General features: G+C 45.0%; 1 protein-coding gene across 1 annotated transcript; it reads left to right on the forward strand.

Annotated features, from left to right (window-relative positions):
- Nucleotides 1–14391: 14391 nt before the first annotated feature.
- Nucleotides 14392–27583, forward strand: MTNR1B (melatonin receptor 1B). The gene is made up of 2 exons (XM_025357858.1): nt 14392–14711; nt 26247–27583. Exons 1-2 carry the CDS (start codon nt 14489–14491, stop codon nt 27110–27112), a joined length of 1089 nt encoding a protein of 362 aa, XP_025213643.1. The 5' UTR covers nt 14392–14488; the 3' UTR covers nt 27113–27583.
- Nucleotides 27584–27971: the final 388 nt, after the last annotated feature.

Raw genomic sequence — 27971 nt, forward strand, 5'->3', positions numbered from 1 at the left:
CTTTGTCACTTACCAGCCTTTTAATTTGAAGTTTTTGAGTTTCAGTTTCTTTGGCATAAAATGGGGAAAAAATCCTCTGCCTCAAAGGGCCATAGAGATTAAATCAAATGACATTTGTGAGAGAGCTTTGCCATCTATAAGACATTATGAAATTATAAAATATGCCTATTACTCACATGGGGTCAGATTGAGGAACCAGTAAAAATTTTCAAGCAGGTTTCAGCATGCTTTGGAAAATCTCTGGTAGCATTTAAAGTATGCTGTTGGGCGGAGAAGGCTGGCAGCAGAGAGAGCAGTCAGGGGTTGTTGCAACGGTGGAGGTGAGAGGTGATAAAGGGCATTGACATTGGGGAGGGCTAGAGGGACCATTGTGAGAGAGGATGTGGAGAAAGGGGCAGCAGTGGTGGCTCTGAAGGTGTAGTTCGAATGACTGGGATGATAACAAGGTCATTAACCAAAATGGGCAATTTAGCCATTTTATAATGTTTATGGAGTGTCTGATTATTCCTAGTAGCTGGTTTGGGGACTGGGAATAACAGGCACTCGATGACCACTACACGTTAAGTTCCCTGTTCTCATGGGGTTACATTCTGGAGGGGCATTGTGGATCTTTGCCCGCTGCTAAAATGAGATGTTTACAGCGCAATACAAGGATGAGTTGAGTCTGCATGATCTAAAATGTGTGTCAGAGCCTTGATATGTCTAGGATAGGCATCTGGAAATGTTGTAAGGATATTTTTCTTTCTTACTTTTTATTATGAAAAATTTCAAACACGTGCAAAAGTAGAAGGAATAGTACAATGAATGCCCATGCATGTATCACCCACCTTTAGTAATTACTAACTTACAGCCAATTCACCAACACACCTACCCATTTTCATTCCCCATTGTCCTGCCCTGATTTATTTTGAAGCAGATCTCAGACATCATATCATTTTATCTGTAAGTATTAAATATCTTAGCATGTATCTCTGAAAGATCAAGACTTTTTCGATACATAACCACTATACCATTGGTCACACCTAAAAAATTAACAATACTTTTCTTTTTCTCACTCTTTTTTTTTTTTTTTTTTTTTTTTTTTGGTAGAGACCGGGTCTTGCTCTGTCACCCAGTCTGGAATATAGTGGCTCAGTCATAGCTCACTGCATTATCGAACTCCTGGGTTCAAGTGGTCCTCCTGCCTCAGCCTCCCAAGTAGCTAGAACTACAGGTGTGCACCACCACCTGGCTATTTTTTTAATGTTTTCTTATAGAAATGGGGTCTTGCTGTGTTGGCCAGGTTGGTTTTGAACTCCTGGCCTCAAGTGATCCTCCCCTCAGCCTCCCAAAGTGCTGAGATAACAGGTGTGAGCCACCATGCCTGGCCAATAATAATTCTTTCTTCTTTTTGTTGACCAAACCTAACTACTCTGAGGTTTCTGATATTAATCTTTAAACAGTTTATGTATACAACTATAGCTTATAGGAATCCTCTCAACAAAGGAGAGGATCAACTCAGAATGATGTATCTGCAAATCTGTGTGCTGTTTGTACCTTGTTATAAGGGGGAACCAAATAAAAAACAAGTAAAGAAATAGGTGAAGTAGTAGATAATTGCAGCTAATACTAACTGCCAGGAGGAAAACGAAGCAGGGTGGCATGACAGTGCTTAGGGTGGTGGAGGTATTATAATTCCTCTGGCTGTAACTTCGTTTCTTAGGAAGGAGACAGTCAGGGCTGAGCAGGGAATTGGATCATTTCAGAGAGGAGAGGCAACAAGCACAGATCCTGTTGCAGGGAGGCTGGTGAGCTGGAATAAAGGGAGAGGATGGAACATTGGCAGGAGTGAAGGGCAGATCATACAGCCGTGGGAAGGAGCCTGGAGTTTTTCTTCCAAGTGTGAAGGAAACCACTGGAGGAGTCTGAGCAAAGGAGTTGTCTGGCTTATCCTTTTAAAAAATATCCCTGTTGGCCTGATGCAGTGGCTTACACCTGTAATACCAGCACTTTGGGAGGCCGAGGCGGGCAGATCACCTGAGGTCAGGAGTTCGAGACCAGCCTGGCCAGCATAGTGAAACCCTGTCTCTACTAAAAATACAAAAATTAGCCTGGCATGGTGGTATGTGCCTGTAATCCCAGTTACTCAGGAGGCTGAGGCAGGAGAATCACTTGAACTTGGAAGGCGGAGGTTGCAGTGAGCAGAGATTGCACCACTATTCTACAGCTTGGGCAACAGAGTGAGACTCCATCTCAAAAATAAATTAATTAATTAAAATTAAAAAAGCCCTGTCTTCTGCATGAAAAAGAGGTTGGAAGCAGGCAAGGCAGGAGGAAGGAGACTAATCAGAGGTTCCTGCAGTTGTCATCTTATACCCTATAGGAGAGTTGCAGCAAAATGGGAAGAAGTGGATGAATATAGGAGTATTTAGAAGGAAATGAAAGAGAACCTGTAGGTTGGGGATGGGGATGGTAAATTCATTTTTATAGCATAAGAATGAGGTGCTGGTGGACTGGTTTGAGGTGTGGTGTGAGGCCATTTGACCACAAAAGCTAGGTTGGTCCTGCTCTGTGAGCAGCATGCTGTACATTCAGGGGCCTGGTCTGCAGCAGGCCGCCCTTTCTGTGAGCCCACACCAGTAGCATGTGCCAGGCAATAATGCTGCAATGATGCCTATCTATGCCCCAATTTTTTCATAGAGGGGAGAGCTCTGCCCGCCAAGAAAAATACGCCATAAATACTGCCAGCGGGGGAACAAATCCTCCTTATGAGTGTTCAACTGGAGGAAATAAATCTTTTTAAAATTGTTTGTAGAGACAGGAACTCCCTACATTGTCCAGGCTGGTCTCAAACTCCTAGCTTCAAGTGATACTTCTGCCTTGGCCTCCCAAAGACTTGGGATTTACAAGCGTGAGCCACTGCTCCCAGCTGGAAAATAGGTCCTCTTATGAGTCTTCCAGACTTAGGATTAAACGGGCAGGACTTGAAGTGGGAAACCTGGAGGCAGATTTGGCCCCAGCTTCTTCCTTCCAAAGTCCCGCTCCACTCAGAGTCTCCCTCGGTGCTGAGGACGCAAGCAAGGAGAAAAGAGCTGTGAGAGGGACAGAGTGATGGAAGGTGATTCAGAGAGTCTTCACTCAGTAGGAAAACATTTTCATTCATTCGAAAAGCATTTTTAGGCACTTGCTGCACGTGTGGTACTATGGCAGGTGCTAATGAGGTTAGAAAAGTCAAAAGAAAGTACAGCCCATCCTCAAACTGTTTGGGTGTAATTGAGGAAGAGAATATACATTAATTAGAAGCCAGGAGGGCACCAACAGTGGTATAGAATAAAGGTGAAGTAGCCTATAGAGAGAGGCAGGTATAAATAAGAAATGAGGTTACATCAACCCTAACTTTACCCCTTCATCTTAGCCTCAGAACTGATGCTTTCTCCAGGAAGCATCAGTTTCACTGGGAAAGAAGTTATATAGTTGTTTTTGGTTTTTGTTTATATTTTTATTTTTTGGACTAGTGACAATTTTCTTTTCTTTTTTATTTTACTTTATGTTCTGTGATACATGTGCAGCTATATAGTTTTAACTCCCACATTTTCTACAGCAAAACGTCTGGACAGATGGTATGACAATGAATTCCCTTCTCCCTAATTCTTAAAATTATTTATATGAAAACACTGACAAAGACGTAAGAGTTAGATCACATTTGATTATCCAGTTAGCCAATTGTGTGTGTGTGTGTGTTTTTTGTTTTTGTTTTTGTTTTTGTTTTTTGAGACGGAGTCTCCCTCTGTCACCTAGGCGGAAGTGCAGGGGCCGGATCTCGGCTCACTGCAAGCTCCGCGTTCCGGGTCCACGCCATTCTCTTGCCACAGCCTCCCGAGTGGCTGGGACTACAGGCGCCCGCCACCTCGCCCGGCTAGTTTTTTGTATTTTTTAGTAGAGACGGGGTTTCACCGTGTTAGCCAGGATGGTCTCCATCTCCTGACCTTGTGATCCGCCCGTCTCAGCTTCCCAAAGTGCTAGGATTACAGGCTTGAGCCACCGCGCCTGGCCTGTGTGTTATTTTTTAACATTTTTTGTAGAGACAGGATTTCACCATGTTACCCAGGCTGGTCTCAAATTCCTGGCCTCAAGTGATCCTCCTGCCTCAGTCTCTCAAAATGCTGGGATTAGAGGTGTGAGTCTCCGTGCCTCGTCACCCAATTGTCTCTATTGGAAAAGGCGCTGTTAGGCATACTGGAAAATCTGCAGCAGATGTTCTCTATAATTCACTGCTCTGTCAATGCTGTTCCTTTCCCTGGGCCTGACTGCCAAAACCTGAACTCTTCTCTTTGAGAAAGGAGGCCCAAACTCAGTGGTTTAATAGATTATAAATCAATCTGGGGGCTATAGAACTGTGAATTATTCATTTCTAACACAGACTTGGCATATAACAAACTACCTATTGAGAGTCCTCTGCCATGATTTATTGATAGAGTCCTGCTAAGATAGATAATTTTGAAATATTTCCCTTGTTTTCATGGTCATTGATGTTTCAAAGGATTTGGGACTAAGTAGGCCAAAAGGACACTGAGGTTTTCTAGGCAATGAGAAAGGGCTACTTTTCCCCAGGCCACAGCAGGGAAGAGGGAAGGAGAGGAGAGGCAAGCAGTAGAGCAAACAAACAGTGAAGCTTTCTGGGTTTTTTTCTTTTTTTTTTTTTTTTTTTCCATTCATTGCAATGCATCAGGAATTGTGGGATACCTGCCAAATATCCAGTAGCACCAGCACCATGGGAAGCTACAAAAGAAGCACTCGGTAAAATGGGCTTTCGCATGCCAATGCGTACAGGGACCTGGCGGGTAAGACCAATGAACCAGTGGGTAGGAACAAGAAGCATGGAGCACTCTAGGTCTCTAATTTACCTATGTTTAAAATATTTATACTTTTCTATTTACTGTAAGGAAACAATGTAAGCATGATGATAGATGGCAATTGATTCTACTTCATCATCAAAAACACAGTGGGGAGTGGTGGGTACTATGATGTCCTGCAGAGCCAGGACCCCATCTAAGTTGGGTGGGACTGGCATCCTTTATTAGGTTCTGTCTATAGTCAGGATAGGCATACCAGATCTCCAATTTTTCAAGAGAAGCCAGACATCAATATTTTTATGAGATCTTTATATTTCCAATTGTTGGCCTCTAATGAAAATATTTAGACATTACCTTAGCAGCCATGATTCTGTGGTCAAACAAAATTGGTGTAATTCCCTGAAGAAATGGACCCTGACCTTAAGTAAGTTGCCACATGCCTGGATGTATAAGACATACATACTAACTTGAGTATGAAATGAAAATATATCTGGTGTGTAATGGGTACTTAATATATGTTCAACCTCTTCCTCTTTTTCCCATTATAAAACAGTATTTGTGTGATAGAAAACAAAAGTCAGCAATAGGCATTTCATATCTTTCCTACTCCTTTCTAAGAAGGGTCAATTTCCTTCCTCCAGTTGGAGAAGAGAGACCAAGAAAAGCAGCACCAAACATTTGTTTTGCCAAAGAGGTTGATGGGTAAGGAGGTCAGTAGAGGGCTACATTTCTCTACTCAAAGACGGACCCACAGACAAACAGTCTGGAGAGGAAGAGAAAGACTGGGGCAAATGGGAGAAAAAGCAGAAGATGGAGATTCAGGGCAGGTGCTGATGGGATAGGAACTTTAGGAAAAGACAGAGGACAGTTTAAAGGGGGGGCTTAAATTATTTTGCCATGTGATGTGTACATGACACTCTGCCCTGTATACCCAAGACATTTAAAATAAAATCCACAATGCTCTTTAATGCATCTGTAGTCATATTTGCATTTGCTTTAAGGTGAGAATGAGACAGCCAGGTGGGTTACCTAAGACTGTGCCCCAGTGAGTGGTCATGGCTAAGGATGACAAAGGAGTGCTGACTGCACTTAACCAACTGAAAACCAAGGAACCCAAGGTCTGACAACAGAATAAGACATCTGACCATAAAGAAATGCCATGCAAAATCCTGGTCCTAGAGTTGGATATTGTAGCAAGAAGAGAAAGCTCATTGAGGGGCGAGGGCGGAGCCTGGGAGGAGGTGAGGATATGCTTGGTGTATCCTAGCCTGGCAGGTATATGGAGCCGTTGGGGTGAGCAGAGGTTTTATGTTGACAATATGGCTCCTTTTCATGTTAGAAGGGGGGTCCTGTGATATCCTCAACTGTAGCTTAGCTTTCAGTTCTGCTCAAATGTATAAGCTTGCTTCTCCACTCTCAGTGTGTCAAAGCCCTGCAGGGAAGACCCACAACATCATGTTCTTAGAGACCAGACTGTCAGGCATAGCAGCACCAGGTTTTGAATTTTAGAAATGATTTTTATGTGTGTGATGGCCATTTGTGGTTACACTGGCTCTGCATGGGCTTTTTCACACCTGTGGAGCGTGGGTCTAAGACACTGAATTCAGGAGCTAGCTAGTTCTGCCGAGGTAGTTACGTGTGTGAGCTGGGCACACAGCAAACTGTCAGTTGAGGTTTGATCTGAAGGAGATTTGTTCCTTTATTTTTCTGAGACAGTCTTGCTCTGTTGCCCAGACTGCAGTGCAATGGCACAATCTAGGATCACTGCAACTCGCCTCCTGGGTTCAAGTGATTTTCCTGACTCAGCCTCCCAAGTAACTGGGATTACAAGCGTGCATCACCACATCAAAAAAATACAATTTTTTGTAGAGAAAGGGTTTTGCCACGTTGTCCAGGTTCGTCTCGAACTCCTGGCCCCAAACAATCCACCTGCTTCAGCCTCCCAAAGTTCTGGGATTACAAATGTGAGTCACTGTGCCCTGCCGATGGAGATATGTTCTAACGACAGGTGGGCCACCTAGCTCAGTGTGTTCCCAAGAGTAAGAGAGAACAGAGGTGGATTGGAGGGGCTGGCAAGGCTGGTTCCAGCTCTGGCTTCTGCACAGGCTATAGAGCCCTGGGCAGGACAATTAGTCTCCAGGGGCCTCAGTGTAAAATGAGAACATTCATTCTCTTTGAGAAATCTCTATACTGTTTCTCATAGTAACGTACTAATGCATATACCTATCAACAATATGTGAATTCTGTTTTTTCTACATCCTCACCAACATTTTTTTTTTTTAGTCTTTTAAATAATAGTTATTGTAACTGCGATAAGATGATATCTCATTGTGGTTTTGATTTGCATTTCCCTGATGATAAGTGATGTTGAACACTTTTACTTTTTTTTATTTTTTATTTTTGTGGTACTTTGTTATGTCAGAACATTTTTTTCATATACTTTACTTGTTGGCTATTTGTATGTTTTTTGTTTTTTTCTTTGAGAAATATCTACGTACGATCCAGAAATCTCACTACTGGTATTTATCCAAAAGAAAGGAAATCGGTATATCAAAGGGATACCTGCATCTCATGTTTATTGCAGCACTATTCACATTTGCAAAGATATGGACTCAGCCTAAGTGTTCATCACTGGATGAATGGATAAAGAAAATGTGGTGTATACACACAATGGAATATTATTCATCCATATAAAAGAATAAAATCCTGTCATTGGCAGCAACATGGATGGTACCGGAGGTTATTATGCTAAGTGAAATAAACCAGGGACAGAAAGACAAATATCGCATGTTCTTACTCATATGTGGGAGCTAAAATAGTTGATTTCATGCAGGTAGAAAATAGGATGATAGATACCAGAGGCTAGACTCTGGGAGGGGTGTGTGTATTTGTGTGTGTGTGGCGGGGGGTGGTATAAAGAGAGGTTGGTTAATGGGCACAAATACATAATTGGATAGAAGGTGTAACTTCTAATGTTTCATAGCAAAGTAGAGTGACCATAGTTTAACAACAATGTGTAGTGTATTTCAAAATAGCTCCAATAGAAGACTTGAAATGTTCTCAGCACATAGAAATGATAAATACTAGAGGTGATGCATATCTTGAATATCCTGACTTGATCATTACACATTCTATGCATGTAACAAAGTATCACATGTACCAGGTACTGCGTAAATATGGTCGAATATTTGTGAATAAAAAAATTTTTAATGAAAACATTCTGGGCCGGGCGCGGTGGCTCAAGCCTGTAATCCCAGCACTTTGGGAGGCCGAGACGGGCGGATCACGAGGTCAGGAGATCGAGACCATCCTGGCTAACCCAGTGAAACCCCGTCTCTACTAAAAAATACAAAAAACTAGCCCGGTGAGGTGGCGGGCACCTGTAGTCCCAGCTACTCGGGAGGCTGAAGCAGGAGAATGGCGTAAACCCGGGAGGCAGAGCTTGCAGTGAGCTGAGATCCAGCCACTGCACTCCAGCCTGGGCGACAGAGCAAGACTCCATCTCAAAAAAAAAAAAAAAAAAAAAGAAAACATTCTGGCTGTGGCCTTGAGGATTAAATAAGACACAAATCTGAAAGTTCTGGAAAATGTAACGGCAATAGCTATTGTTTACCAGTGCTAACTATGAGCCAGGCATCTCACTTATTCCTCATAACGTCCTTGTGACGTAGGCATATTTATCCCAATTTTTATAGATGTCCAAACTGAGGTACAGAGAGTTTATACAGCTCATCCAGGGTCACAGCTAGATCTGGACTTAACTTCCTACAGTATAATACAAAAATATATTTTGCCTTTGTCCCATGTTCCTGACCCAGAGCTCCTAAAACCCTTGGAATTTCCTGAGTACTAGGTATGTCTTTTGTTATTCATAAGGAGGAGATTCTTTTGATCACCCCTGAGTTTATCCTAATGAAGTGACTTAGGGTATGGCCCCTAGACAGCTAGGATGGGGCTTTTCACTAGAAATAACGAGTCATTAGAGGATCGAAACTTTCAGCTCCATCCACAGACCTCCAGGATGCGTTCGCATTGGGTGGTACAGGGATGTTGAGGAGCACTGGAGACTGAGCTCTATAAAAACTCTTGGACCAGTATACCTGGAGAGCTTCCATGTTGGTGAACAGATCAAGGTGCCAGGTGATGGTGTGCCTGGAAAGAAGCTCTGCACACCACAAACACACACACACACACACACACACACACCCCTTGCCCTGTGCAGCTATTCCTTTTGGCTGTTCCTGGGTTGTAGATTCTAGAATAAACTGGCAAACATTGAATTACACATAATTCATATGTAGATATATTTATATATTTAAGTATGTATGTATTTATTTGCTAAACAATTGATTCTGGGCAGTGGGTGATAACAGAGAAACACTGACGGATCTTCCTTAGGGTCACTGTATCCCGAGGGAAGAGTCAGACCCTTCTGCTTGAACATTGAGCTGTTAGATTAGATTCAAATCTGAAATAACTGGCACAGCAACTCCCATTCTGATTCCCCTGAAGGGAAAGAGAAAGTCAGGAAAGGTAAAGATCATGCAAGCAGCAGCAGAGAGAACATGTCTGTTCTGACCCTGCCCAGTCTGGCTCGGCTACAGGATCGCCCAACTGGTTTCTGCCATGGGCATGTGCTGGGAAATGTGAGGGAGGCTGCCCAGAAGCTGGTGGCTTTGTAGTTGTGTCTTGTTTTAACTCTTTTATTGTAGAGCGTCCTTCTTTCCAGGCCATTCTTCACTTCAGGGAAAGATTAGGGCAGCTTCACGATGCTAGGCAGTGGTGTATTTTCCTAATGATCTATATAAACCATTTTTTTTCAGAACTGACAGCAAGAACATCTGGAGTCTTACTCTATTTTCTCTCAGGGTTCAACCTACTCAACATTGTTGAGTTTCCCTATATTTCTTATGAGGTAAGAAGGGTCCAGACATTTTAATATATCCCACTGCAAGAGTAAAATAGCCCCAGGTTCTGGGATGGGGCAGCCTAGGTTCCAATCCTAGCTCTGAAACCACTACCTGGGCAACCTTGGGTAGGTTTCTTAACCTGTGTAAATCTCAGTTTCTTCACGGTACACAGTAATATGTTACATAGAGATGAGAGGATTAAACAAAAGAATCCAGATGTCCCCTATGCGTAATGCAGAGTAATTACTAGATATTAACTGTGTGCTAGTTACTGTTTATAGCATTATTAAAAGTGCTTGTCAGCCATGCTACAAGCTGATTACCAAAAGAAAATTTTGCTTATTTTCTTTGTATATTTCATACTGAAGGAGTAAAAGCTGTCACACATTATTTATTTATTTGTTTATTTAGTGACAGGGTTTCACTGAGTTGCCCAGACTGGAGTGCCCTGGCGTGATCACAGCTTGTTCAGCCTAGACGTCCCAGGCTCAAGCAAGTCTCCTGCCTCAGGCTACTGGGTAGCCGGGACCACAGGTGCATGCCACTGTGCCTGCTAATTATTTTATTTTTTGTACAGACAAGGTCTCACTTTGTTGCCTAGACTGGTCTCAAACTCCTGGCCTCAAGTGATCCTCTGGCCTCGGCCCCCCAAAATGTTGGGATTACAGGTGTGAGCCACTGTGCCTGGACCTCATTACACACTTAATAAAATAGATTGCATAATGCCGCTGGTCACTCATCAGCCACTAACTTTGGCAATTCACTTCTCTGACAGTCTGTTTCCTTCTTTTCTAGCTAGGCCAATCACTGCTGCCTCCCAAGATATCCTGGATGAAAGATGTTTGGGAAAGGTTTGAAGTACTCTCTGGAGTAAAAGGTGTTACTGTTGGGATGCATGACAATGAGCTTCTATGGGCAGATATTAATTTGATTTGAATTTGGGATAGGTGTTGAGAAAAGCAGTTCTGCTCAATTTTTAAATCCTAGGATACTCTGTAAGCATTCATAATGTTGATTTATTTCTTTGAGAAACCATCTAGAAATCTTGAAACTCTCTTATTTGTCTCTTTCCCTCTCCTTCTCCAGAGTTTTATTTTCTTCCCATAAAATTTCATTACGCTGTTGGCAGCAACTGTTATTTTTACCTATTGTACAAATAATCTTTTTAGTTTATATTCAGGCACAGCAGTGTTTGCAATGCAATAGTTTACATTACAGTTCACTCTTGGTGTTGTACATTCTTTGGGTTTTGACAAATGTATAATGACATGTATTACCCATTATAGTATCACATGGAACAGTTCCTCTGCCTTAAAAATCCTCCATGCTCAACCTGTTCATCTTTCCCTCACCCCAAACTCCTAGCAACCACTTATCTTTTTACTGTATGCATAATTTTGCCTTTTCCAGAATGTCATGTAATTGGAATCAAACAGTATGTAGCCCTTTCAGATTGGCTTATTTCACTTAGTAATATGCATTTAAGGTTCCTCCATGTCTGTTCATGGCATCATGGCTCATTCCTTTTTAACACAGAATAATATTCCATCGTCTGGATGTGCCACACAGTTAGTTTATTTATTTATCTATTGAAGGACATCTTGGTTGCTTCCAAGTTTGGGAATGATGAGTAAAATTGCTATAAACATCGGTGCGCAGGTCTTTCTATGGACGTTGATTCTTCAACTCACTTGGGTAAGTACTAAGGAACACAGTTGCTCTATGCTATGGTAAGGGTATGTGTTGTTTTGTAAAGCATCACCAAACTGTCTTCCAAAGTGGCTCTACCATTCCTCCACCCTTTTAAGCCACAGCCTGGCCAGCCATGCCAGGATGTAGAATTGACTTCTTAGGCAGGTTAACATCCCAATTCTTTGTGCCTATCTTGAGATATGCTATTATGGACAATCACATTCCAAGGCAGCATAGGGCAAATTCCTATGTTTCATGCTCAGTTAACCAAAAGTGTGTTATTAGAGGGTGTGTCTGGATGGAGGCAACTTATGTGTCCAACTCACCTATTGCTATGTTGTCCTGTGAAAGCTGAGAAGTGCCACGAAGTGTTTCCACCTGTAAGACAGGGAAGGCGGGGCTGTCTCTTCTTCCTGAAAAAGCCCCTTGGCTTTCACACTGCCCATTGGCGTCTCTTTCCCCTTTCCTGTTGCTCTCCTGCAGACCTGTTGGTCATTCCTTCTCATTCACTGGGGATTCGCCTCCTGACTCATAGTTTTCCTTTTCTCACCCCCGACTTCCTAATATCCACCCCCAACTTCTCAGTTCCTTGACCTTCTCATCTCTAACAACATTTTTCTCACCTTCCACCAGCAACCCACTCCCCATAATCACCCTCAGAGCCTTCACAGCAACAGAATCTACACCCCTCAGACATCTCAGTTTCAAACAACTCACCCTTTCAGCACCACGACTTACATTTCCTAATTCACTCACCACACATCTTTGACATCACAGGGCCTCCAATCTCTTGACTCTGCCATTGTCTCACAGCCCATCAGCCTCTCTGTTTTCTCATCACCCCTCATTAACTTAAACCCCAGGATCCATCTTCTCACCAGGCCCCTGAACTTTCTTCTGTTATTTGCTCCTACCCAACAGACCCCAATCCTAACTGAAATTCATTCACTCTGCCTTCTCCATGCCTGTGCCGAGCAGCTCCAAGTTGCTGATAACAACCACTGGCCAGGCTGAGTGGCATCATTTGAAGCCATCATCTCAAGCTGCAGGGGGACATTCATGCTCCTGACACACCTGTTACATTTTACTAGTTAATGTTCCCAGTTTCTGAAATGCTCCTTCATACCTTTTTTTGTCTTCAAACCTCCCACACTGTTCCCCTGAATCCTGGCTAATGAGTAGCCTCTAACTCCCTGAGAATACAGAAGCCAGACAGGAGCTCTCTTATTTCCTCACACCAGTTTAGAAGCGCATCTGAATTTGCATCTGGCTTCTGATTGCTTTCTACTACAAGAAAGCAAGCCTCCCTCTCCTAACAAATAATATTCCTTCCTTGGGTTTGGGATGAGCTCACTTTAAGGAGTTCTGGATTAGCTCACTTCAAGGATGAGCTCACTTCACCTCTCCCTTCCCTCTCCCTTCCCTTCATCATCCACTCACACCTCTGCCTCATCAGCCCCTCCCTCTGCACTGCATCCTTCCTTCTTTTTTTCCCCCCTTTAAGGGAGAGGGGCAATATAATTTATGTAAAATAACACATGTAAAAATAACAATCCAGAAATCATTTGGTGTTCGCTTCTCAATACCCACCCTCAAATGTAACCACTTTTCTGATTTCTATTAGAAAATATATTAATTTTTCCTGATTTTGGACTTCATATACTTGGAATAATATAGTATATATTTTTTGGTATCTGGCTTCTTTTGTTCAATACAACATATTTGTGATCAATTCATGCTGTTGTGTAGGTCAATCATCTTTATAGCTGAGTGGTATTCCATCGCAAGGTCATACCACAATTTGTTTATCCATTCTTCTGTTGATGGAAATTGTGGGTGTTTCCAGATTTGAGCTCCTATAAACAAGGCTGCTCTGGACGTTCTTGTGCACGTCTTTTTGTGGAAATATATTTCCTTTTCATTTGGAACTTCTGGTCATAGAATAGGTGTATGTTTAACTTTATTAGGAGCTAACAGACAGCTCTTCAAAGTGGTTGTACCATTTTGCATTCTCATAAAAGCACTGTATGAGAGTTCTGGTTGTTTAACTTCCTCCACAAATTTAGGATAATCAGTCATTTTGATTTTAGTGATTCTAGTGGGTGTGAAAAGTGCTTAGGACAAACTTGGCATAAGATTATCCCCCAAGAGAAGTTATCTATTATTATTATCACCAGATCAGGACTCAAACACTTTTAATAAAGGGCACCCAAGTTCCTTCTTTATTGTAATGATTACATGAGATTACATGCCTCACTCTTTTTCTTGTCCTAACCCCTCGAAAAACCACATCACAACCCCCAATATTGGCCATACATCTATTTAAGTATTATGTGTAAATATATATTGGTAAATATATTAAAGTATTGGCTTTATAAAGAGGACCAAGTAGAGACATCACTAATGTCCCCCACAATACCCAGCGAGTGCTCAGAAAATGGCTAGGTTCGTATTTTTCTGCAGCTCCCTAGAATACAAGTCTACACTACTTTGTTCTGGGCTCTGTCCCCCCATCTTAGGAACTGCATTCTCCTTCGAGCTGCACAGCCCTGTGGGACCTCAAACCTTGCCTTTCTTGACAACCGATGGGAGGTCCCGACCATCAGCACCTTCTCCAGTCTATAAACCTGGGTTGGATGTCCCTAGCTGGACACAGATTCTCTTGGGGACGCTGTGGAGGAAATCGGGGTCTCAGGTGTAGTTGTGTACTGAGGGACAGAGGCTAGATGCGCTCCGCGGCCTGAGATGAGCTAGGCACGTGCTGGGGGCGGGGTGGCAGAGACAGCTGTGCGGTCCCAGCTGTTCCTGAGCGCACCGCTGAGGGACGCACTCCTTTCTGCAACGGCTGCACCCCAAGTTCTCCTCCCATTCCTATATTTTTCTCCATCCCCTGCCCACGCTTAATTAGTTGTCTCCTCCAGACCCCTCCCCACTGGCCTCCTCCCTTGCACACGGGAGCTGGGCAGGGAAGGGAGCGCCCGGCTCAGTACTGCGCCAGCCGTGCGGCTGTCCGAGGCCGCGCGGTGGCCAAAGCGCAGCGCGGGAGAGTCTGCGATGTCAGAGAACGGCTCCTTCGCCAACTGCTGCGAGGCCGGCGGGTGGGCAGTGCGCCCGGGCTGGTTGGGTACTGGTAGCGCGCAACCCTCCAGGACCCCTCGACCTCCCTGGGTGGCTCCCGCGCTATCCGTGGTGCTCATCGTCACCACCGCCGTGGACGTTGTGGGCAACCTCCTGGTGATTCTCTCCGTGCTCAGGAACCGCAAGCTCCGAAACGCAGGTGAGCACCATTCCTGATGCTGGGTGATGGGGTCGGGCCCTTCCTTGTCCTCTGGTCTTGTCCCTGACCCCGGGATATGCGCTGCCTTTTCCCTCCTCAGCCCGGGCTCCCCTTTCCCTTCACTCTAACCTAGTCCCTAAGTTTGACTCTGTACTCAAAAGTTAGGGTGAGTTCTGCCCCTCCGAAATGCGACTGCCCAGGATGCACTTGGCACAGAAGGAATTACGGAAAGTTTTACTGGCGCGCTTTTTGGCGCTGTGGGAACCCACGCTGCTGGATGCCATCGCTACCCGTCGCGCTCCAATGTGTGCCTTTCCAGAGGTGCCCACATCAGGCCACAGAACACCACTTGTGCTTGTCACCCCACTTCCTTCCTTGCCAAGCACTGTAGCTTTATGTAGTAGTTGCTTAGAAAATCCTTGCTGAAAAAATGAGTTAATCAATGGAAGCATTTCAGTAGGTTTTGTGTCAAAAACTTATCTCCAGGTCATCTGAAGACCCAATTCCAGTGGACAGAGTGTAAATGCAGAAATTGCAGATTCTGCTTGGACTGAACTAAATTGCTTTGAAATATTGTGGTCTTTTCTGAAGACTGGGAATTCCTGGGATTAACTGTGAAAATTAAAGCAATGATTTGGCTAAATCGTGTTGCAAACCTGAAAATATTTCTCCTATTTCAATTCACTCTCGTTTCAATATTCCCCTAGTCAGGTCTTCAAAGAAAGAAAACCAGAGTGCAGGGGGAGGGGTCGGTGTCTGAACTCTCACCCTCACAGGTCATGGGGCATGCTGACCATTTCAGCCTAGGAGGGAGCTCGGTGACCTGTTAATTTTGCAGTCTCTCAAGTTGGGCCTTGGGGGCAAATTCAAATATTAGAGTGAATTAAAAATGGAAAGATAGCAGCAGAAAAACAATTGTATAGCTTAAAAATGCTTTTTTAAGGAGTCAGACCATTTTTAGCAAATGGTAATATCTATTTGGTGTGGTCTGTGACTCTAGAATTTTTTCTTTTTTTCCTTTTTTTTTTTTTGAGATGGAGTCTCTCGCTCTGTCACCCAGGCTGGAGTGCAGTGGCACAGTCTAGGCTCACTGCAACCTCCGTCTCCCAGGTTCAAGGGAGTCTCCTGCCTCAGGGTCGTGAGCAGCTGAGATTACAGGCGTGTGCCACTACACCCAGGTAATTTTTTATGTTTTTGGTAGAGACAGGGTTTCACCATGTTGGCCAGGCTGGTCTCAAACTCCTGACCTCAATCAAGTGATCCACCCGCCTCAGCCTCCCAAAGTGCTGGGATTACAGGCATAAGCCACCGCGTCCGGCTGACTCTAGGATTTTTATCTAAAAAAACAAACAAGAAACTGCTCCAACGGTGAGTATCCAGCCATCAAATGGGAAACATAACATTATGAAGAAGAAGTAAGCTTTCTAACTCAGCCACTTCGGTAGTGGTGGCTGTTTTCTGGACTACATTGTTCAAAATATTGTGTCCTTTGAAGAAAAGCTTATATATTAGGGAAGAACAGGTTATGATTAGAAAACTGCATTTAATATTTTTGAGACATTGTCCCTTGCAGCCATCATAAACATTCATTCCCTGAACAGGGAGGCAAAAGGGAGACAACTCCTGGCTCTGTGGGGGAGAAATTGGCCCTCCTGGTTCTGACATTGGCCCCTTCTGTCCCTGACTTATTGAGTATTTAGAGCAGGTCTGTCAGGCCGTGGCTCCCTACTCAGTAATTTGGATTGCCCACCGTGAGAAAGGTGGTTGAGGGAAGTAGGAGTTGCTTCCTTTTGCTGGAAGGAGAAAAGCACCCCTCCCCCACTGCATCCTACAAAGGGCTGGGCTTTTCTGTGATCCTGGCAGGGTCTACAGAATCCTTACCAATTTGAGAGCGTCACTGGGGAGGGTCATGAGCATGTTCAATTGCTGGCATATCCTCTGTTCTATCTTTCCTACCTCCTGATGTGTCTGCTACAGCCCAGCACCTGAAAAATAAATAAATAAATAACACTATATCTAAATGACATCAATTCCTGCCACTGCTACAGTGTTGCAATTTAACCAGTTCTTATGTGACCACTGGCTTTATTGGTGATAGTCACAAACAATTGTAGTACTGACTTGAACTAAATGATCTCAGCAGAGTGAGATTTCAAAAGGTGCTTAAAACCTACAGCTCTTTGAATAGTTAGCACCCATTCTACTCTTAATCAGGCCTTGTCTTACTGAAGAGTTCGGATTTACTTTAAGAAACGTTTCTTCAGTCCTTTCCATACTGAAGTCTGGCTCCTTAAATCATTGGTATTAATAACTTAAGTCTGTGACAATGAGAATACATATATTTCCGATAACCAAGATGCATAGCCCATATTGAGATCACAGCATGTTTCCCAGGAGACACCAGTATCCTTTACTTGCCTATTACAAACCCATCCTCTGCGGAGCAGCTCTGTATCATCCCTACCAGTGTCGCTCCTGATGGCAGGGTGAGTGGTTACACTAATTGTCCTTTTTTTCAGGGATATCCTATCTGCGGCTTCGGTTGCTGTATGTGGTGGGTTGACTTCAGAGATAGCACTAGAGAAAGGCAGACAGGGAGGAGTGGAGGCAAGGTGGGAGGTAGGGTCAGAGCACTGACCCAACTTAAAAGGTAAGGCCAAATGTGTTCACTCTTTGCTACATTCTTAGTGTCTCGCACAGCCCATGGCACTGAGTTGGCACCTTACGCTTGTCAGAGTGTGCTTCCCAGGGACTTGCCACACTTTGGACTCTCCTGAGAACAGTTGAGAACTTTCCCTCCTGGGCTCGTCACTGCTGCCCTGACCCTTAAGCTACACCTCGCTAATATTTATCTCTTGCATTTTTGAGCTGTTATTTTCTCTCTTCTGGAAACTTCCTCCATTTTACACACACACACTATACACAAAGTCTCCTGTTTTAAAAGAACAAAAGACTCTTTTCTTGACTTCATGCCCCTCCTAACTTCATCACTACCTCTCTCCCTCCCTTTTCAGTCAGACATTTTAATGTAGTTGTGGACATCCACTGTCTCTACCCCATTGCTTCTCATTCATCCTCAGTCCTCTGAGCTCCATTCTCTGGAAATGTTCCTCTGTGCTGTGTGTGACACTGAGGGCCACTCCCTCTGTAGGACCTTTCATTTCCTCGGCTTACCTGGTGCTAGTTTTTGGATTTCCTTTTTCTCTTCATCTCTCGGATACCTGTGCCCTGAAAGTCACCTTTGGTTCTTCCTACTCTTTCATGCCACATGTCCTAATGATTTTACCTTCCACTATTTCTCAATTTCTCCCTTTCCTGCCTCCTTATTCTTACTGCCCCCATTTCATGCCTTCATCATCTCTTGAGCAAACACTACCCACAGTGTTTGAAAGCTTTTCCTGCTCCCTCCTCCAGCCGCTGTTACCACTGCCAAGAGTTGCCCTGTCTTTAGTGGCTGCCCTCCATCTCCAGAGCACAGCTCCCACAGCCATTTGTAGCTGGCCTAGCCCACCTAACTTACAGCCTTATCGCCCTCCTCTCACTGGTGCCACAGTGAGCTGCTGCCACTTCCCAAAGGGTCTGCACTCCCTGATGTACTTTCTCAGCCTCTTCTGCCCAGTCAATAGCTGCTCCTCCTTCAACCCCTTCCCTAACTCCCCTGCAGGATTATCAATGTAGATTATTAATACCATGAAGGGGATAGTAAGTGTCTCCTTTGTTGGGCTTCTCAGATACCTATGCCCTCCCCAGTACAGCACCCCCCTCACTGTACTATTGTTCTTTGTCCCTCCCCGCTGGACTGTGCACCTGTAGAGAGTAGACACTTTTAGTCAGTTTCTGTCCACAGAGCCAGACGCATAGTTAGAACAGAACACATCTCTGATGAGACAAATTGGAAATAGACAAGACACCAGGTAGTGGGGGAAAATTAATTGATTTTGCTCCATGAGCTGGGATAGACCTCAGTTACAATACTCAGCACTGCATAAATAATCAATATGGGTTTTCATGAAACTGAATTGCTTTGAGAACAGCCCAAAGTAATCTCACTTTAAGCTGACTATTGGCACCTTGTGCATGAAGGCATGCCTGATCTATGATTCACCTCTGTGGCTAAAGTTGCTCAGCAGGTTCCAACCATGCCATGGTTGTACCCTAGTGATTCCTCTCAGGCAGTTTGCCCCTGACATGGTTTGGCTGTGTCCCCACCCACATCTCATCTTGAATTCCCACGTGTTGTAGGAGGGACCTGATGGGAGGTAATTGAATCATGGGAGCAAGTCTTTTCCATGCTGTTCTCACAATAGTGAATAAATCTCATGAGATCTGATGGAAAAAGAGAAGCTCCCCTGCACAAGCTCTCTCTCTTCGCCTGCTGCCATCCACGTAAGTCATGACTTGCTCTTCCTTGCCTTCCACCATGATTGGGAGGCTTCCCCAGCCATGTGGAACTGTAAGCCTAACGAAACCTCTTTCTTTTGTAAGTTGCACAGCCATGGGTATGTCTTTTTGTTGTTGTTGTTGTTGTTGTTGAGACGGAGTTTCACTCTTGTTGCCCAGGCTGGAGTGCAATGGCATGATCTTGGCTCACCGCAACCTCTGCCTCCTGGGTTCAAGCTATTCTCCTGCCTCCACCTCCCAAGTAGCTAGGATTACAGGCATGCACCACCACACCCAACTAATTTTGCATTTTTTAGTAGAGACAGGGTTTCTCTATGTTGGTCAGGCTGGTCTCAAACTCCTGACCTCTCAAACTCCTGCCTCAGCCTCCCAAAGTTCTGGGATGACAGGTGTGAGCCACTGTGCCTGGCCTTGGGTATGTCTTTATCAGCAGCATGAAAACGGACTAATATGGCCCCTTTATAATACAGCCCCTTTCTTGGTCTGGCCCGAGGTTGCCACTTTTAAGCTGCCTGTAATATGCAGGCCATGTAAGAGAGCTAAGAGAACCATGTCCTCACTGTAACATCCAAGTACACTCCATTATCAGAGAGGAAGGCATAACAACACCAGTTATTCCTGGCTCCATAGGCACACCCACCTTAGTTTTCCAAGTAACAGTCAGAAGCTATGGTCTGACAATGGATTTTTGTGCTGCGAATGGGTTAAAGAGGCTGTCTGGGAGGTTTAGTGAATGCACAAATTGGCATTTCTGGGGTACACTGATGATTGGTAAAGCAGAAATATATGAACTATTTGATGTTAACATTGCCTAGAAAAACATGGAGGATTTGCTTGCTGAACACACAGATCTTTGTCCAAGGTCACTCTGTCTATGCTGGCAAAGCTGCCCCTCCTCCAGGCCGCCAGTGATGCTGAGAATTCACACCATCTCCTATCCAGAACCAGTAACTGCCTGGGAGATTCTTGGTGGGAATATTCTGCCTATGCAGGTGCTTTGCTTCCCCAGTTAGATTAGAAAAGAACTGTGGCCCCTGTTCCTTGCCTCTTCTCTTCCAACACTTGTTGACTGAGGCAGCCAATGATGCTTGGTAAGGCGTGTGGTTCCGGACAAAGGCTCTGGAAGGCCTAGAGGGAAATGCTTAATAGGCCCACAGCCCCTACCCTCCAGGAGTTCCAGGATGAAGTGGAGCCCACTCCATCCAGGCTTCTATCCTACCACCGACCACTCATTGAGATATCACTTGGCGTCAGGTGTCTTTTGACCTGCTCAGCATGCAAGACCAAACTGGGCTACCTTGGACTCCTTCCCGAATGTTTCTTCAGCTGTCCAACTTTGCATTTCAGCTGTGAATACCTTATTGCCTCTTCACTGAGCAAAAATGAACAGTTTTTAAATCCCATCATTATGTCTTTAGCTGAATAATCAGGAAAGCTAATAATCCTCTTTAATTCCTTCCACGTAACTCTCAGTAACTCAAGGGATAAAGGCTTTCATGTTTGATTGTCTTTATCTCCAGAAAGCTGGATTCTGCATTCGGATATGATATACCACAAAACTCAGAGAAAACTGAAAGCTCCTATTGGCTCTTACAATTTAAAATACTTACTGCTGGAGGAGTAGAAGATAGAGAATTGGCAAGTAAAGCCCCAGTTCTTAGGGAGTTTACCATCTAGAGGGAATGTCCTACTTTCTTTATCTTCATCTCCCTACTACTTCTCACATCTTATCTCACAGGGATCCCAGTCCCACCTTAAGAGCCTCTTTCTTGACCTGTCAGTACAGCTAATAAATATAAAACAACAATAACAAATAATAGCTTACATTACTAGGTGCTTATTATATGCCAGATTCAAGTCTCTTTCCTTTGAGAGAGAGAGAAAGAGAGAAAGAAAAGGAAAAAAAAGCCTCCACAGTCTCCTATCAAAGGGATAGTCCTTCCTAAGCACCACTCTCTGTCTCCTTCTCTTGAAGGCAACACCAATAGAGCAATCTCCAGGGCAAAATTGGATCCCACAGCACTCAATAGAATTTTCTCTTGTTAATGTCACTGCTGACATCCTAATTGCCAAGTCCAATGAGCACTTTTCTGCCCTTTCTCACTTTTGTAGATGACCAAGAAACTCTCTACACCTTTTCTCTTAATTCCCTTGATGTTTCTTTTCTTTGGTTTTCTCCTCTTCTTGTTCTTTCTCAATCTTTCTGTGTTATGGCTATGAGCAATTCATACAAACTGGGTTTCTTTATCTATAAAACAGAAATCATGCTATCAACGTTAAGGAATTCTTGTGAAAAACAATGGAGTCCGTTTATGTAAAACTATACTATCAACTTTACCATGTTATATCAATTGTTTTGTTGCTATTAAGTGTAAAGTAATAAAATGTTACCTATCAGAATTTCAAAACGATCTCTTTTGATGGTTATTGAAGAATGTTTTGTAACAGCATCTTAGTTATTTTTAAAAATGGATGCTTCTTATGTTTTTAAATATATTTTCTTCTTTTAAGTGACTGAAGTACCCCCGTATATATCTGTGTACACTATTAATTAGCCATTTTTTATTTTTTAATTAAATCAAAGTTAGATTTCAACTCAGCTCCTGTATGATTCATCCACACATCCTAAGTTTTCATAAATATGTGACTTTGGAAGAAAAAGTACCTGCTCTCAAGAGATTTGGGAACCTAATTATGAGCTTACAATGAATGCATTGTTTTAGCGTTTGTTTGAAAATCAAGTTGTGAATAAATTATATGGTCAATTACTTCAAATGCCCATCCCCAAAACATAACTAATAAGAATATCTCACATTAATTTGGGGATTATTATTTCTCATAACCTTTGCCATACAAGATCTCATTTAAGGTAAACAGCCATTCTGGGAGTGAGGAGTCCTGTTGCAAAAGTCTTGGTAATTTTGTCTGGCTCCTTGGTGAATTGTCCTGCCTAACCAGCCCCATATCCTGCCATTGTCCCCAGTTCCAAGTTGACTCACAAATTCCCCACTATTCCCACCACCTTGTTCTGGCCTTTCTTCCAGCTCTCACCACATTGAATGGCTACTGTTTCTCTGTTGTTTCCCCAACAGGTCCATGGGCATCTCAATGGCAGGGGCCACGTTTTTCATCCATCACTGTGTCTTACTTGAATGTGGTAGGCACTCAATAAATCTATTACACATTATTAAACAGATGGAAGAGTGGAAGAAGACCTCAAGGCACAGAAAGTTTAACACTGTTAGAAAACATAGATCATTTGTTGACTTCCTCAATATAACCCTCTTGGCACCTTGTGTTTTTCTTTGTTTTTTTTGTTTTTTTTTGAGACGGAGTCTGGCTCTGCCACCCAGGCTGGAGTGCAGTGGCCGGATCGCAGCTCACTGCAAACTCCGCCTCCCAGGTTTACGCTATTCTCCTGCCTCAGCCTCCCAAGTAGCTGGTACTACAGGCGCCCGCCACCTCGCCCGGCTAGTTTTTTGTATTTTTTAGTAGAGATGGTGTTTCACTGTGTTAGCCAGGATGGTCTCGATCTCCTGACCTCGTGATCCGCCCGTCTCGGCCTCCCAAAGTGCTGGGATTACAGGCTTGAGCCACCGCGCCCGGCCAAGCACCTTGTTTTTATTTGTTTAATGGTCTTCTCTAAGAGACCATAAACTTTGTAAGGGGAGGTAGCCTGTCCATCTGGCATAGTCACAGGCAGAACCTAGTATATACGCAGCAATATTTGTCACATAAATGACTTGATGATTCTCTCTTTCTATCTTGTCTGTTAGCTCAATGACCAAGGAGAATTTATGTCTAACCAAATTTTTCTTCTGAGCATGGAGGGTGAGCACAGAGAAGAGGGGCAAGGGTTACAGGGAGGTTTACCTTCCAGAATTCTCCTATCTGATGAATATTAGATAGCTCAGCACTGGTTGGCTCTTTCCTAGAGTACCAGGTCTCCATTAAGAAATACTTTTTCCAGAAAGAAAGAGAGAGGAAGAGAAGAGGGAGGAGACTGTGATGGTTGTGTGTGTGAAAGGATGCACTCTGCGTATGAATCCTGGAAGGGGATTCCACGTTAGTGAACAAAGCCCTGTTGTCAAAGCCTCTCTCCACTAATACACCCTATCTGCTGGAGGCAGATGGAAACGAGTCACGCCAGGGCTCGTGACATAAATATTCATTATGCACAGGGTGACTGCAGTGCTGTGTGCATACTGAGTGATTTCTCACCTGTCTGGGGAAGAAGTGGATGGAGAACTGGATCTCCCCTTGACTGTCATCCACATAGAACCTGGCTCCTTACAGATGGAAGACAAAACACGAATTTTACTCACCTAATTTGGAATTGTGCCAAGAAAGCCTGGAGACAGTGGGATGTCTGGGCAGATGAATCTGCAGCAGGAAGTGGTTGATTTCAGCCTTTTAGGAACAGCCGGAGTAATAGGGGATAGTAATTGAATCACTTTCCACGTGGAGTTGAATGTGTTCTTCTTACTATTTACAAGCTGTTTGCCAGCCTCTGGGGCATTATTAGGGGATAAGCCACATTAACACAGCAGAACTTGACTCTGCCTTCCCAGGGAAACAGCTGGCAGAGCTGGCACCGGCTCCCAGCAGCTCTTGACTTTCTCTGCTCAGCTTGCAAGTGCCAAGAGCTTGTGTGTTGCTGGGCTAGGTGCCCAGTGGGTCCTGTGGAGACCCATCTTCCTGTGCTGGAGAGGAGTGACTCTCTTCACAGAACTAACCCTATGAGTGTGCAGGGGGAAGTGGTGGCAGCACTCCGAAAGAAAAGAAGGGAGCTCATGAAGGAATAGTCACCCAGAAAGGAATGCGGGAACTAGCCCAAATTCACTCGACCAGAAAGTGGCAGGACTCAGATTATCCCAGGTTGCTCTGACTTCAGCACAACCCTCCAGATTTCAAAAGGACACTTAAAATTCTAGGAGACAAGGGCTCCTGATTCAGCTGAAGCCAAGCAATGTGAAAGAGGGAATCTCTTGTGTTCCTGGAACCAAATGAGGTCTGTGTAGGTGAGTCAGAGATGGAGATCCAGCAGTGGGAGACAGCCAACGGGCTGAGAATTAAATGAAAAGGCACGAAACCCCTCCACATCCCAAGCAGGTCCTTGTTGCACATTTTTTTGCCTCGCTTTACCAACTAGAAAGGAAATGAGGCCATTTTTAACCCATGAAGTAAATAAATCTGTAAATAGTAGAGTAGGTAGGAATCCAGCAGTTCAGTCGAGTCATGATTCTCCTTCGCCATCCAATCTGCTGGACAATCTTGAGACAGGGAAGCTCACTACTTCACAAGCACACTCATTGTCCAGACAATCTCCTTTCTATTCATTTACATCCTGTCTCCCTGGTTTCCTAACCTAGCTGTGGACACAGTAGTATTATAGTTAGGTCTTGAGATCTCCCAGGACTCCAGTAGACTTGTATGGGTTCTGAGTGGGGTTGACTGCATACCTCTGAGGACAAAATAGGTCTTTCGTGAAGGCTGCCTGAGGGTCTTTCAGGTTCCCATCCCCATACGGACCATGCTACGGGAAATCTTCTTTGAGATGGGGTGAATGTGGGAAGGCTGGAGGCAGTCCTTTCCCTACCCTTGTGGGTAAGTCCAGGTATGGCATCTACTTCACTTGAAGGGCTGACTCAGGTGAACTCCCAGCTGGGTGGCTCTCAGCCTCCCTTTTTCTGTACCCTGTGGAATCCATCCACAGCCTGGCCTCTCCAATTGCTGTACTTTGGGGGCTCTTTCTATCCGCCTGACCCTCTGGACCCCTGAAGCCATCGCAGCCTCTGTGGCAATGGGACAGACACATGGTGGCCGTGGAGTTTCCATGTCCGTGTCTTTGCTGACTTGGGAGTTACTCCTTCACACCATCCCAAGCCACCTTCTGCATTCAGCCACCCTAAGACCAGAGGCTTCACCATGTGGCAAGAGACCAGAAAATTTGAAAGACATGCCCAGTGCACACTGCATCACTCAGGGCCCCTGCTGGAGGGAGAATCTGTTATCTTTTGGGCATACAGTATGTATTCAAAAAGTACAACACTTGGTGAATGAGAAAATTGGCATTAGTGATGGAACTGCTCACACTATAAGTTTTGTATTGTCTGAACTTTTAGGTTCTCGGTGCTCTATTCGTGAGTCAGTGTTGGTTTTAGAATGCAAACACTTGGAGCAGAGATTGTGTTCTTTTGGAGTAAGCCCTGCCTCCACCCTAGGACTTCAGCTTAGAACATGCCTGAATCATATTAATTGATGGGTGTATGGTTTCCTGAGGCTCTCTCTGGTTGACCAAGCTTGGTGATGTTAGAGAAGGCTCCATTCAAAGGATAATTGCCTAGATAGTCCAGAAAGGTTGCCATGGTGCAGGCAAAGCAGGGAGGTCCCCCAGAGGCTGTGAGCTTAGGAGTGCTGACAGCGCTTCCTCACCCCACAGGGCTGGGGCTCGGTGCCACTACGGCAAGTGTCTGTCAACATGGCCACAAGGCTGGGAGTACTGGCCCAGACAGGGCACAAAGGGGAATACCAGAAACACGTGGTTCCCACTCTCAACACCTTTCTTCTAGCCCAGCTGCAAAATGCAATTCACATTTACAAAAGCCACTTAAAGACACTTAGAAAGTAGCCTGTTAACCAGTGGGGAGAAAATGCAAAAGGAGACCACCAGAGAGATGTGTAGGGAGGTGAGGGAATGAGAGGGAGGGATGGTAGTGATGAGAAATCCACACTCCTGACTTTCAGACTTGCCTCCTCTGAAATCTTTGCTGGAGCTTCAATGATGCAAAGCCCCTGAGCATCTGTGCCTATCATAGAAACAGTTAGCATGTGTGAGCACCTGTGAAATCCCCAAGAACTTTGTATCATTAATTCTTACAGCTATACCATGAGGTAGGTATCACTGACACTAGCTCACAAATTAGGAAAATGGGGTTCTGAGAGCTTAAATAGCTTGCCTCAGTCATATAGCTAGTGAATGGCAGAAATGCATCTGAGTCTTCAGTTCTGCACCTCTAGGAGCCACTTTGTTTCCACTCACGTTGCCAAAAGTAACTTGGTGAAGGGTAGGATGTTCTACAGAATCTAAGTCGTGGGGTCTCGTGCTGACTGTTGCTCTGTTTGCTGCTTCAGGTAATTTGTTCTTGGTGAGTCTGGCGTTGGCTGACCTGGTGGTGGCCTTGTACCCCTACCCGCTAATCCTCGTGGCCATCTTCTATGACGGCTGGGCCCTGGGGGAGGAGCACTGTAAGGCCAGCGCCTTTGTGATGGGCCTGAGTGTCATCGGCTCTGTCTTCAACATCACTGCCATCGCCATTAACCGCTACTGCTACATCTGCCACAGCATGGCCTACCACCGAATCTACAGGCGCTGGCACACCCCTCTGCACATCTGCCTTGTCTGGCTCCTCACCGTGGTGGCCTTGCTGCCCAACTTCTTTGTGGGGTCCCTGGAGTACGACCCACGCATCTATTCCTGCACCTTCATCCAGACGGCCAGCACCCAGTACACGGCAGCAGTGGTGGTCATCCACTTTCTCCTCCCCATCGCTGTCGTGTCCTTCTGCTACCTGCGCATCTGGGTGCTGGTGCTCCAGGCCCGCAGGAAAGCCAAGCCAGAGAGCACGCTGTGCCTGAGGCCCAGCGACTTGCGGAGCTTTCTAACCATGTTTGTGGTGTTTGTGATCTTTGCCGTCTGCTGGGCCCCACTTAACTGCATCGGCCTCGCTGTGGCCATCAACCCACAAGAAATGGCTCCCCAGATCCCTGAGGGGCTATTTGTCACTAGCTACTTACTGGCTTATTTCAACAGCTGCCTGAATGCCATTGTCTATGGGCTCCTGAACCAAAACTTCCGCAGCGAGTACAAGAGGATCCTCTTGGCCCTTTGGAACCCACGGCACTGCATTCAGGACTCTTCCAAGGGCAGCCATGCAGAGGCGCTGCAGAGCCCAGCTCCACCCATCGTTGGTGTGCAGCACCAGGCAGATGCTCTCTAGCCTGGATCTGAGGCACACCAGCTGCACGACAAACTCATGAAATGGTGGGAGTGAGTCTGCTGCAAGGGTGAGACCAGGCAGCGTGCTGGACCACACTGTCCTGTTGGCATCACAGCCCCAAGGCTGGGGGAACTTCATGCTGGGACAAGGAGCTCATCAGTGCCATGGGTTCAGGTTGATCCAGGAGATGCTCACAGCCATGGGACCTGGCAAACACTCTTGGTGGTGTCTTGGGGACTTGGTGCACACAAAACCAAGGAAGGGACAGAATGAGGAAAGGCCTGGGGCAGAAGAGCCCAACTCCTTCTCATAGGTGACCCTCCTCCTCCTGCCTTGGCCTCCTGGCTACTTTCTCCCCTTCCCCCGGGCGTGGCAGGATCTCTTCCTGTTAGCAAGGATGAAAGAGAGAGGTCAGTAGGGCTGGAACTTGGTAACTCTGCAAGGGCCTCAGGTGGGGCAGGTGCAGAGGGCAAGCATTCCACACTCCCCCATTGACCTTCCTTACACACACACACACACACACACACACACACACACATATCACAACCACACATGCATCACACCACAGACACACCACACTATGCACACATAGCCACCATACTCCACACTGTACACATACATATGTTACACACACATAGCCACCACATCACAAACAACACTGCGCGCGCACACACACACACACACACTCTCACACTTCTCCAGCATCTGGAGCACAAAGTCTGTTTGGCCTCCCTTCCTGGTTCCATCACGTTCAGGTTGTGTGATTTGGGGAAAATCTCTTAACCTCCCTGTTCCTCATCTTAAAGTGAGGATCGTGCCGTAGTCAGCCTCCCAGGTTGTTGTGAGGATTCACTGGGAT

The sequence above is a fragment of the Theropithecus gelada genome, chromosome 14, assembly GCF_003255815.1.
Source record: "Theropithecus gelada isolate Dixy chromosome 14, Tgel_1.0, whole genome shotgun sequence".
NCBI lineage: Eukaryota > Metazoa > Chordata > Mammalia > Primates > Cercopithecidae > Theropithecus > Theropithecus gelada.

Bases quoted from the DNA above. Each gene is read 5' to 3' on its own strand.
- MTNR1B (XM_025357858.1), top strand. From the start codon at position 14,489: ATGTCAGAGAACGGCTCCTTCGCCAACTGCTGCGAGGCCGGCGGGTGG. The intron at 14,712-26,246 runs GTGAGCACCATT...TTGCTGCTTCAG, and splicing joins CCGCAAGCTCCGAAACGCAG to GTAATTTGTTCTTGGTGAGT.